General features: G+C 40.2%; 1 protein-coding gene across 3 annotated transcripts; it reads right to left on the bottom strand.

Annotated features, from left to right (window-relative positions):
• Positions 1-107: 107 nt before the first annotated feature.
• On the bottom strand, positions 108-13,336 carry Osbp (oxysterol binding protein). Of its 3 annotated transcripts, none has more exons than XM_012378860.2 (11): positions 12,937-13,336; positions 10,766-10,831; positions 8,263-8,468; positions 7,327-7,580; positions 6,606-6,798; positions 4,015-4,289; positions 3,704-3,939; positions 3,348-3,624; positions 2,839-3,218; positions 2,363-2,583; positions 108-2,279 (listed from the first exon to the last, which is right to left on the bottom strand). In XM_012378860.2, the coding sequence occupies exons 1-11, from the start codon at positions 13,062-13,064 to the stop codon at positions 2,137-2,139; spliced, it is 2,379 nt and encodes a 792-aa protein (XP_012234283.1). In that variant the 5' UTR covers positions 13,065-13,336; the 3' UTR covers positions 108-2,136. The 3 variants fall into 3 exon arrangements, with proteins under 3 accessions (XP_012234283.1, XP_067204687.1, XP_012234284.1); XM_067348586.1 differs by having other exon boundaries at positions 7,327-7,577; XM_012378861.2 differs by lacking the exon at positions 10,766-10,831.
• Between the last annotated feature and the right edge of the window lie 193 nt (positions 13,337-13,529).

Below are 13,529 nucleotides of genomic sequence, written 5' to 3'. Positions count from 1 at the left end.
ACACAATTTGTTCGACGAAACAAAAAAGCTTATAAATAAATACAGACTGATGATCGACGATAGATGAAAGGAGATGCCAAGAAAACAATCATGTGCTACAAAATAAATATCCTTTTGTAGCGAAGCATATTTGTATTTATCTTTTTTTCCACACGAATTAGCTAATGTACAAGCGCTAATAATCCGAAGACAGCTTCACTACTCGCTTCACACTCTCGTCGTATCTTGTTAAATTATTTATTTTCATTAATATTTTTTTCGTATTTATATGTATACAGGTGTGTTGTATAATATATAATCATCTCGATTATTAGAAACTATTAAAATTATAATACAGCCAGAGGACTTAGTGTAACGATCATCATCATCATAGCACATTGGCTGCAAGCTAGCCGTTCCGCTCATCATCAAGGCGTTACTCGCGCACGCGGCGCTAGATACAGCGTAGATATAACGTCACGAATGGAACGGTCTATGTGCTCATAAGTAAGAGGGATATACAATAGGTTTCATCAATTAATCCTTATATGTACATAACTCCGACATACATACATACATACATGCATGCATACATCATACATACAAACATACGTACATACGCAAATTATTCGCTATAAATCGGTCGCGCATGTCTACATATGAATGTGTGAGTGGTATTTTTTTTCCTTTTATATTAGAGCGTAGTTTCAAAAAAGAAACGATCGTTAAGCTCGAGACCCGATTTCGGTTTCTTCGATCGGGGCAGAGCAGCACTTAGGAGCCTTTGATTCGTACAGCTGTCTTTTTATCGTTTTGTCCGTTTAGTGTTACATTGCATACTTCCACATTGCAACTTGACCAAGCACTCGAAGTGTGTCTAGCATGTTGAAAATCTGCGACGCATGTGAAACAGCGTAGAGTTTTCTTTTCCGAGAACACCTGGCCAGACTTGGAAGCGCATCATCTCGTCGACGGTTTTACATTATTTACGTCGCGCAACATGTCAGCGAACGGTCGTCGTTGCATTCGAGATCGTCACGTGTATCCGAAATAGTCATATAAATCTTCGAATTTTACACATTCGATTTTTATATTCTCTTCCTTAAATTCGTACAGTATCGTCGGGTTTCACTTCTATTCCCGACACTTTAGGTATTACAACATTCCGCTAATTAAACAAACGGTGATTATGCAATGAGGAAAAAATTGCGACAAAGTTATAAACGCGTGATAGTACGGATCAAAATCCAATTAGTTTTCTATATGTATATATTTGGAAATTTTTCTTCGTATCTCTGTTAAAATAGATTATTTACATAAATTCGCGTTAAATTGCAGTTCAATTTTATTCCTCATTTCGCACTTATGCAAACTCATCAATGATATAAATAACGAAATATATAAAATTCTCATGTATATAATGGGCACGACCAATTTCGGAAAAACTTAAACTCGGATTAGTATGCTTCTAGGAAATTAAGTTCGTATTTGTCTCTAAAGATAAATTGAGAATACTGATTATAAAGTGGTACATTGAGCTTGATTCGATTTCCCCTCCCCCTCCCAGTAATGGACAAAAGTGACTTTGTGATCTTATTATTGCTATCTCAGTTGTAGGCTGTAGTAACAAAATATACGAGCTTTACTCGATTGATGTTTGTACGAATATCGATTACTTGCGATTTCGCATATGCGACTAATGTGGCGCGAATTTAACGGGGCCGAAAAATTTAAGAGTGATTGCTCATTAATTTTGCAAAAAAATTAGATACACGTTAATTGACTATTGAATTAAGTAAGCTTGATTGCGAATAAAAGACAGATGAAAGGAATGATAGGCGAAAGAAAAACGAAAGGGGGAAAATATAGGAGAATCAAAGAATAGCAAAAGCGATGACACACAAATACAAACTGCATATTGTACATGTCAGAATGCCAACAACTTTGCCCACTTCTCATTGGAAGAATTAATTGCTAAACCATATCCCATTAACAACCCCACTATCACGTTAACGTTATTTCATAAGAATTTTAAGTCTCGACCGTGAACGGTCACGACCTCTCTAATATCGGCTATCGTCACTTTTAAACGATCCAGAACTCCTCCGCACTGTGTGTATGTGACGAGTCACATTGCAATCGAATATAACTAAACTACTAAAATATGTTTGGACATCGCGACCAGTCACCTTTGCTCTTACAATCCCAATATTCGTTATTAAAAACGTAACAACGGCTGTCTGTGAACGGGTCCTGCTTCTTGCTGAACCACAGCGGTTCGTACGTTTCGTAAGGTAATCCTGCAGAGAAGCGAATAATTCCAATTAGCGAAAGCGTATTTTTCAGAGAGAGAGAGACACAAATCAATTATGTATAAACCTACCTTGCGTAGTAGCCTTCTCGGCGTCGTGTTCACGCGCCCGTCTAACAGCTCTTTGTTTCTCTTCTAAACGCAATTTCTCCGCGTTAGCTTCATCCCATCGTCCGCTTTCCATTAAACGTTGGTCAGGCCTCAGTCGTGAATCCGTCGGGGCTATACCCTCCTCCGGTTCGTTCAATTGACATGCTAATTCCGTAAATGAATAATATTTCTCACAGTCCTCGCTGTAAATTAAAATTTCAAAATATCTCATGCGTGCTAAAAGTAAATCTACAATATACAAAATTGTAATTGATCGTTTTTGGAGACATACATCTTATGTATCCCATGCCATAAAAACTGAAGTAAATAAAAAATCTTTATATTATATAAAATTACATAAAAAAATAATTTAAATAGAAAAATTAAGAAATATAAATGTAAAAAGCAAAAAAAATATTTGTCCTAACCAGCCCAACCTCTGCGTATTATGTACTTACGTAGGCATACGTCGTTTCCAAGCTAATATGTAGGGACCCGTTTTGTAGACTGGGTTATCAGGTGTGCCAGACGTGCTGATCACTGGAGCAATTTCGATTTTCGCGTCCCACGTACCCTGCACCACCCACTTAACTTCCTTGTTCGAATTCATGACTACGCCCTTTACCTTGCGTTGACTGTCTCGCGAAAAGTATGAATATGGTATGTACTTCAAATGGCACTTGATACCTTCCTTATGATTTACAATATCCATATCGCCGCTCTGATCCACCCACAATTTCCCAACTATAATATTATGTACTGTAGTGGTGACTTTACGCCATGTGTAGTGCTGCAGCCCACTGTCGAATTCCAGATGAGCAGTGCCCAGAGGAATCACCTGATGGCAAAATTCAATCCTTAGATAACGGTTTGTGCAACCGGCTTGATGTATTACAGGGGCTTCGAAAAATACATCTAAGGCTTCAGAGAAAGAGCAATTCGGCGATAAATAAATAAAATCTCGTACCTGAAGATACTTTCCGCGAAATTTAGAAGCCATTGTGAATTCTTGCCAACACCGCCACTTCTTCCCTTCGCAATGTTGAGCTACCATGGGCGGATGATGGGACACTTGCTCCGAAATCGCGCGCCATCCAAGGTCGTCCGTACGATCACATTCAAAAGTTTCACCCAACAGAGGATTGAAAGGCTTTCCCGTTCTAGTGGCGGTTGTAGAGTAACTAGATATAGTAAACGCGGCTACGTAAGCCATCTGCTCGTAACTATCTGTACATTCTGCAGCCCTATTTAAGGAAGAAAAATTACAATAATTATATATCTTTTCTCGTAAAGATGTAACAAAAGATATAGTATTAAATGTACCTGTCAAGGATATCCGCATACTCATAATCTTCCGTCAATCGTTGAAGCATACTAAGCGGTTCGGAGAAATTTACTGGCATGGGAATTTTCGATAAATCTTTGCCAATACAATTTTTCATAATACTCCATAGATTCAAGGGATAATTTGGTTTATCAGGTACCCGAGTCCTTCGTTTCTTCTTGGAAACGGTGGTCATCCTGGTGCCACTACTGCCATTGCTGGCCTGCCAAGCTGCCTGTTGCATGGAAGACATTCTATTTTATAAATTCTTAAAACAGGGAGGAAAGTGTCATATTTGTGATCTGCTTACGTTGTCCAGATTGTCCACGCTCCTAACAGATGAGAGAGTCTGAGCTGCTGTAGAATCGGTCACAATAAGAAAGGACTCAGCGCCAGTGGAATCGGAAACGGGCAAAGGCGTTGGATCTCCTTCCGAACTGGAGCCATCGTCGCTACCTTGCGAATCAGTGCGATCTCTTGAATTATTCGTAGGTATGGTTAGAGTGAAAGTGTCTGATTCCTGCGCATCATAAAATTCAGCATTGTCTTCCTCATCCTCTGACGGTGACGTTGTGATTGCAGGATCTGCAAAGGCAAGATTTACCATTTGTCCTCGAATGGAACGCAGATGTGTCGTGTCAAAGTTGAAAAAATGTGATAAAAAAGTGAAGAGATGGGAGAATAAAGATCGTGGAGACCACCTTGAAAACACCTTGTCCAAAGGTCGCCTAATCATCCCGAGATAAGCATTAAGATAAGAAATAAAGAAGCAGGTGTCCATTGAGAGACGTGACACGATCACCAAATCCAAATTGCAAAGGAGACTGTGAAGGGGGCCATAGAAAACGGTGAAAACACAAACTGATATCATACCCGTCCGTACACAGTCGTCCTTGCTTTATCCGGCCGAGATCGTATCGAGCAATAAAAAATCTATAGACATCCCGCGTGCCCATCGGATCACGCATGCTACCGTTTTGAATTAATCACGCTAATCGGAGGCCGCGCTCGCACAGTCCAGCCCCCCTCTTCAATCATATCGCCTTCTCCCTGATTTTCAAGCGAATTGAATGAGTCGCGCGTCCGCACTTCGAATCACGGTCCATCGGCGATTAAATTATCGGAATGATCGCGATTGCAAATCACAAGAGTATTCTTCGTAGACACACGCGTTAGACCTGTTCCTTCCAGCTGCATTGTCGCGCACCTCTTTGCAACTTTTCTCTTTTCATCCCCCGCGTCTCTCTCTCCCCTTTTTCAAATAAACACTTTTCATTTAAACATTTTGTGGTGCGACACACACAGATAAAACGAACAGATCCATCTGAAGAGGGAGACGTCGCACTGGCCACGATCGCATTCTCGTGCATTCGTGTAACGTAAAACCCGAGAACAGAGAACTTGAATGAAAATCGTGAATTCTGCAATTTTCACGAGTGTGAGATTGCGAGCCGTTATGAAACACCAATAACGAAGCGCTGACACATTCCGCCTTTTTTAGACCCGTCCGATTATTGTTTTGATGCTTTCGTCAATGCTGTCGATTAATAGCTTGAGCTCGGCACAAAAGAGGGGCCGATTCACAGTAGACGAGTTTTCTGAGAGAGAAAATATGTCGGAAAACAAATCTAATACCAATTCACGAGGACCACCCGATCAGACGTTCAACTCGGAAGTAACGAAAGCACACCCGTAATACATAGAGATAGATATATATATATATGTATGTTACGTTACCGTATATACAAGACACGACGCGAATATACACTCTTTTGTCCTATAGCTAACGCATTACGAACGTGTGCTTACGTAGACGACGGGTGACGAAGTCGCGCGACGATAACGCGTTGCATCCTCGAAGCCACCTAGCGCAAGCATGAGCAAATAAATATAAAAGGCGCCGAAATTTGAATTCTATTTTTACCATGCTTAATTAATAAATTTACATCGCTAAAAAGACCAGTAATTTTTGTATAATAAAATAAAATGCAAAACATCCAATGCGCTTATGGAATGTGAATATGTATTCGACAGTGAAATGCACCTTTCATCGCCAAGATATTTAATTTTAAATTTAATTTAATTACAAATTGCAATTTTAATTTAAAAAATATTTCTATTACGATTTCTTTATAAGAATAAACTATTCACTGTTATATTTTGTCAAAATTATGAATACAATTTTAAAGCTTGCAATAATTATAAATTTAAAAAATTAAAAAAATTTTGCATGTATCTTTTAAGAATGTTTAGTACCTATTTTTGAAATATTAGGAATTTAACAAAAATTTTACAGATTGTTCTTACATATGTTCAAAGACTTATGACAAAATTCGGAGTCGATTCACTGAAGCAATCAAAAGTTATAAGGATTTTAATTTGCAACGAATTTATCCGTGACTTTATGGAAAACGTGTAACCGTGTTGGCTAAAATAGATAGAAACATTTTTTTTTTTTTGTTGAAGAAGTTTCTTTTTATACACTTTTTTGGTCACTATTTTTCCTTTCCATCGATAAGAGCCTACTTTTGGCATTGTCGATAAACACAACTAATCTTTATCCGCATGTCCAAGCATAATTCATAAAATTCGAAAATTCTCAGAAAAAAAAACAACAGAAATTCAAAAGTACATTTCTGCACTCTACTTATGAATAAATGATAAGATTCTGTGCAATCTTTATTACTCAAACTATATGAGAAGAGCATATATTCGTCAAAATCAAATTTCAGCAACTTTTTGCTACGATTGTACGTACAAAACTTCCTTAAATAAACGGTCTTTGGCAGCAACAATGCAGTAAGCGAGAAGTATTAAAAAATTGAGTGGGTGAGCAAATGAATAATTATCGAATTATCGAAGAAATATGTATGAATGTGCGACACATAAATATATATTTACGCGAAGGCCTGTGTCCTCCCGTGGGCACCGCTGAAGGAATCGCGTGCTGTGCAGCTTCTTCCAGGTTGGAATGTTGCCTGGCTAACTGCTCGACCATCTTCTCTATTCGCGTCTTTTGGTCGCGTTCGTGCTGCAACATCTTCTTCCATTTAGGCTCTTGTTGTTGAGCTAGCTGCAAGTAATCACTGCTGGTCTGCAACAACACATATCGAACCCACGTTCAGAGCGTCGCGTCTCATATTAAAGATCACATCGGTATTATTAGATCATATTAGTGAGGAGAATGCCACTGCCAAGGACAATCTTGTGAGTGGAACTTAAGGCGATCGTAATTGACGTCAAGATTGAACTCTGTTCTGTGAATCTTATGTATCGTATGTAATCTTTGAACGTATGAATCATGTAAGTGAGTTATTGATTACATTTACATTTCGTACGTTACATTTATATATATAACATAAATCTTCATATATCTTGTTATGAATCAAAGACATTACGACGACACACAGTATGTTCACAAAGAAGCTCTCCGATATATGACATGCTAGAAAAAAATATGGATAGATTTTAAAACAAAAAAGTATAATTAACAAAGTTAAACGTATAAGGATTTGCATTGTCCCAAGTTTTATAGAGCTTCCTGAGTAAGTTTACGAAATTGGAAAGTATCGCCGCGCACACTGATTATTTTAAAGAACCGTTTATTATCTCACAGACTTACGCTAATCATAGCATTCGCCGCGATCCGGAAAAGCGTGGCTCGCTCGCTGACGGTCTTAAATTTTGCTGCTAATTCGGGGGACGGAGGCTCAAGCGTTTCCAAATCAGTTAAAGCTCGTTGAAGTGCAGCTCCCTGCTTGAATATCAAGTCATTGCACGCTTGCAGGTCCTCCAGCCGTCGCGTTAGATCCTTAATCACAGACGCAGTTTCTACGTTTTGATTGTCGTTATCTTGATACTCCTCCTCCTCTTCTTCTGAAAGAAATTTCACTGCATAAAGGACTAAAGCTACAACCAAAGGAAAGTGCAATGCGATATGTAAATGAATTGGCATCGATATTATACGAGCCGTTTCCAAGGCATTCATAAATTATGTATATGAACGATATATAATCTAAAACTATGTTATGTAAAACAAGAGCATTCGATAAATCATTTATAACGGAATATTCTACTGCTACTCAAACACTGGTTGATTCAATAAAACAAAATCTTAAAGATTAATCTTCTAACTGGAATATATATTTGAAATGTATATCAATCTTTAAATTCAGAATGTTTATAGGAAGATCCTGAAATTATTTCCTCTTTGATTATAATTTACATTTCTTTAACAGAATTTAGAAATATCAACTTTGTGAAAGATTGTGAATCTTGAATATTATATATGTATTTCAGATATGAGGCTTTAAATTAAGTGCTCGCGTGGCGAAAAGTAGCGCAAACGTCACAGTATTAATGTAAGGTTTCTCAGGCTCATTCAAACGGATCTAAAAAAATAAAATATTTATAAAGCTCGTAGAGGAACTTATATGGAAATCACGTTTGCATTTCGACAAAAGCAATTTATCCCTCGTCATTTTTGTTCAAAAATCAAATTTTCTCCCTTGTGAAAAAACGGCTTTCCACCGAGAATTCTAACAATCTTGTTACAAACCAGATTCCATCGCTTGAATAGCCTTGGCTTTTGCCAGCTCAAGGGCTGTGACCCACTGCTGTCGTTCCACTTCGGTCGACGCCTTGATGTGGAAGGTCTGCGTGCCGCCGTTGCTGACGACGAAGGTGCACGCATCCACCGTGTGTATTAAGGCCCCGTGTAAGGAAATCGTGCCGCGGCATGTGTGAGACATCTCCGCAGGGTTTCTGAAAACAGCGTAACGAAGACGCGACAGTCTCAGGAATGCATTCCTCGCTCGCTTCGGAATTGCCGAATGACACAGAGAAAGACAGACGTGAGTTTGCAATTATGAGGACTCGACTTTTCAACATTTTGTTACTTTTCTCTTTGTATTATTCGTCCAAGCGACCTCCCACACACCAATGTAACAACGATTGTCTGCGTTCATCTGTGACACTGTTATCTCACTCGCCTTGGGGAAGTGGGGGAGGGGGCGGTTAGGAGAATCGAAAAGTATAAGTTTATTAGCGTAAGAAAAAAAAAAAAAAAGAAAAAAAAAATCGAAAACTATACTCGCGAAGCGATCCCATTACCATCCCGCAACGCTCCTGCGCGCGTCTACAAAAATGACCGTCCCTCAGATCCAAATTGTCAAATGAATTCTCTGCGTAATTATTCCGTCGCACGACGAAACTACAATCTCAGGGAGGAGAAGCCCTCAATCGGATCATGCACGTGAGGTCACTCGGGTTAATCGAACACGCAACAATTACGACTCCACGTGAAAAAAGGAACAGGTCATGCTATCACGCTTATATACAGGGTGTCCTGCGAGACAAAATAGGTCGTCAAGCTCCGGCGATGCGTTCCGTTCACTTTAAAAGTGAAAAGAAAAGGTCACAAGTCCGACAATTCTGCCTTTCCAAATTGCAAGTGGTTTATCGTCCGCGACAGAGGTTCACAAAAATACACCTCAACAATGCAAATACTACCGTCGCGCTTTTGTGTCATCAGACGATAGTAATACCTATTGTATTCCGTCAATCTTTCATCAATCTGTATTTGAATTTATAAAATGTCAATATAAAACCTGCGAATCGCATGAATGGAAAATTATTTGCAGCAATTCCTCTGAAAATAAAAGCAGAGCAATATCTATTTTAAGAGCAAATATATGAATTTCTTCTGCGATCGATAAAGAATCTTTATGATTCGGGAAAAAAACGCAGTTCTGCATTTATGATCGTATGACCTTTCTCTTAATTCTATTCGTAAGGCGAATAAAATGCGGTTGCCAAAGTTTGCCGATCTATTTCAGAACATTCTGTATATCTATGTCTATGTCAGATAATTGCCGGAAACGTATCCTGTATAATCATCTTTCACGATGGCGACACTTAGTGTCGCCTGCGTAGACTTGTTACAAAAGTTTCGGCGATACTTCTCTTACGAAAACTCTGCATGGAAAAAATTAATTTTCATAATAAAATCTGATTTATCATGAATTATCCCGCTACTTTTCTTTAAGCCACGCACTTCTCGATGATAAACTTTTGCTCGTCAAATATTTGTCAAAGCATTCATCCGATATTTAATTAAATCTTAAAAAAAAATTAATATAAGTTTATATAAAAATCTGAAAGAAAATGAAGGACACCCTGTATATTGATGTACTTTGTACATTATAAAATATAATAAATAAATTGGAAATATAATAAATATATAAAATTATTTCAACGATATGAGGATGATAACAGGAAAAAAGTCTAATTATGAGAAAGGAAGGAACTGTCGCTTAACAAAGATCGCAGAATTTTACCGATTCATCGACTACTCGGCAAAAAAAAGGGTAAAACTAATCTGCGGCGGATAACTTTTTCTACGGCGAACGCAAATCGATTCGCAAAAAAATTATAAGAGACAGAGCCGTCTAATCTAGAGGTTGGTAGCTACTTCGTCGGTCTCGACAACGATTGTTACACTGCGTGAGACCACTACGTGAACAAAAGTGACAAAAACAGACGCGGGACTGCAGAACGGACGCAACTGGCACCAGACTAACATAAAGAAGCGGCACATTTCGTTGCACGCGGCTGCATTATGCACACGTACACATACATAGAAAGACACAGAAAGACAGAAAAAGAGAGAGAGAGAGAAAAGGTAAGGCGTGGTAAATAGAGATGTACGTTTAGCATGTTTTAGCGTATGAGAGAAGGGTATTTAATTTCTAGATTATATACGTAATACGAAATGTATCACTTACATGTTACAGGCAGGTGGAGAGAGAGAGAGAGAGAGAGAGAGAGAGAGAGAGAACGGATGAAAATTATTAGGGACACTGACAAGTCGAAAACTGCACGTTTGAGCAGGTTGTGTGTGAGTGTGTGTAATGTATAACGGATACCAAAAAATGAAAGATGGAGATTCCAACGTCCTCGGCCGGTTTTTAATTACAGATTCGTTGAGAGGAAAGTTAGGATATTTCGGCGATTTCCAACTTCGGTTGTCTGTTTTTTTTTTCTTTTTTTTTTTTACTTACTCGGAGGCTCTGCCAGCCCTCCGCTTGCGTCGCGTTGATATCTTTGGCCCCCCTGTTGGCTCAGCCCTAAACAATCCATAAAACAAATAGACCCCGTTCACATTGTGTAACACTGTGGCAAGGCTTATTGCTCGAAATTTCGTTCTCTTTTCTCTTATCCTTTTCTAATCGTTTTCCTTTTCTCCGTCTATCGCGGTGGACATTAGCGTAACGGGTTTTCTTTCTCCTCAGTCGCTCCAAGTTCGCAGAAAAAAAAGAGATCGGCAATATCGACGATAACGCGAGTTCAAAAGTGGAGTTTAATCTCGGTTCGCAACACGAATTCCGTGATTCTGCGTGCACGCGTGTTGCTGTGCGAGAAGCCTTACGACAGACAATCGAGAGTCAAATCGTACAAGCAAGTTCGTGGTACATTCCATAACAGATTTTTCGATAAGACATTGCAAACTCAAATCACACAAAACTGTGCCAAGCGGAGAATGTGGAAACGAAAAATCTCCTACGAAGCCGGTGCACAAACGTTGGCCGGAGAAGCGCGGCCGCTGCGAAGATAACGAGACCACGCAGATGCAGATTGTATGCGCTAATAACAAAGTAAAACTCGTGTCGTAACGAGCCTCTCGTTCCTCTATCAACTTCGAAATTACCAGAATGAAACTCACGAGCATCGTAAAAGCTTGCGAGTTGTAAAACGATTGTGCAAAACAAGCGAGTCTCGTTGCGAACTGTAAACGCTAAATAATTCAATAAAAAATCTCGTAAAGTTAATGAGGAAGAGAAGAAGATAGATACGCAAAAAAAAATTTCTTTCGATGCGTATAAACGAGATACATTGTCAAATGCGAGAATCTATAGTAGGATCTGTGGTAATTTTTTTTTTCCAAATACATTTCTGATGAAGATTCTAATCAAATATCAATCGGAATGTACATGTTTCAACAATTTAAAATGATTTTTTTCAATAATAACAATTTTAAGATCGCAATTTTCAATAATTCTCAATTTTGAGTAAGAAATTTTGCAGTATCTCCCAAAATTGACGCCAAATTCCAAACCGATTCCTACCACGACTGATTTTTCGATGCATCCCATAAACATAAACAAGTATGCGCAATGCTGCATTCATACAAGCTGAAAAGGGTTTTGCCACGCTATCGTGTGTAATCGGTGCGATTTTGTCGACATTACGAATTACACCGAATTATATATCGCGAATTTTGAGCCATTATTCGCGCCCAGCGTCTTGTATTTCGACACGCTGCGAATATGATAGAAATTCGAGTAAAACTATTCGGAAACTATTCGCAAGCGCAACGACACCGGTAATTCAATATTACTCGGATAAATCAGGTTGTGAAATTGTACCATTTAGAAACGAGATAACAGAATAAAACCTGACTCATACGCTCTGTCTAGTGTGTACTCTACTGCACGTTCTCGTCTAACACGCTTGCATTCTATCGCAAGTGTTTTAAGATTACGACCGCGCGACATACATAATAATGAATCCGCAGAAACGAACAATACACGAGCTGTTTTTCCGCAAATTTGCCAAACGAGCTACGGATAAAAGGGGAACAAATCACTTAAGCCAAGTTTTATTTTCTCAATGCTTTTAGCGGAGCAGCTTCGACTGTTCTAACAAAGATCTAATTGACAAATAATAGCCGTGCCGAAGTCCATAATTAGATCAACAATCTCCACAATTATCTCTACCGCATGGTACTATCCGTCATCGTTCAGACATTTGGCAACGTGTATGCGGATCCTACACGCGGATAATACCTTGTATACACGTGACAGCTGTTGCCAGGCTATTTCTGGCGAGGAGCGATCAAAAAGAATGCTGTCACCGTGCACATAACCTAATCGTGACGCGCGACAAAGGACAACTCCATATTGCAAATCCTAACGTATCTCTTAAATCTTTTTTTCTCCGTCACGTCGAACTGACACCGGGCTGTCGTTACGAGAAAACAGCGTCAGCGAGGAGTCCTCGGAGTCCGTGGCATGCGATCTCGACGCGACGGTATCGAGATCGATTGCACGGGCGCGTTATCGCCACGACGAGCGCTCCGACGTGGAGGAACGCGACAAAGATAGAGACGCGTCATCGACGACGAATAATCTTTCGGAACGACGGTAGATCCGGATGACACGTAGGAAACTACCTGTAGTACGACAGGAGGCCGTTTGACAGGACGAACCATCTCCGTTGATAACCTTTCAGGTAGTTCGTCCATTTGAAAAGCCAGCCTTTCATCTCCTGCGCGCCGTGCTGGCTCTTCGGGTCGCCCATGCTGTCGGCTTCGCGTAACGACGCTCGCGTTCCTCGCGCCTCCCTGAAACGATCGCAGTGCGAGCCGATATCCGCCTACCACACATCACCCGCGTTATGCGTAGCCACCATTTTGGCAATCCAGGGAAAAGGGAAAGGCGGGGGGAAGAGCGCCGACGAGCGAATTCACGTTGCACGAACTGCCGTCGTCGCGCACAGGCGCGCGCCCTGTCACGCTGCGACGGAAATCGGAGTCGAATGCACGGCCGGCAATGCACCGGGCGGTAATCGCGCACCGGATTCGTGATCTCTCAACGACGGCAAAAATCCCGCCGATCAGGCACCTTCACTTCCGCTGCACCTTGCGCGCCACGCGACCCGCTCGCCGACGACTCGTGTAACCTTCGCTGCCGCCGTCGCTGATGCAACCGATTCACGCATACCGAGCACACGCACGCACACGAAGTCAATCGCGGGCGAACTGGC

This window comes from Linepithema humile, chromosome 2, assembly GCF_040581485.1.
Source record: "Linepithema humile isolate Giens D197 chromosome 2, Lhum_UNIL_v1.0, whole genome shotgun sequence".
Classification (NCBI taxonomy): domain Eukaryota; kingdom Metazoa; phylum Arthropoda; class Insecta; order Hymenoptera; family Formicidae; genus Linepithema; species Linepithema humile.
This window is presented reverse-complemented; position numbering and strand designations above follow the sequence as displayed.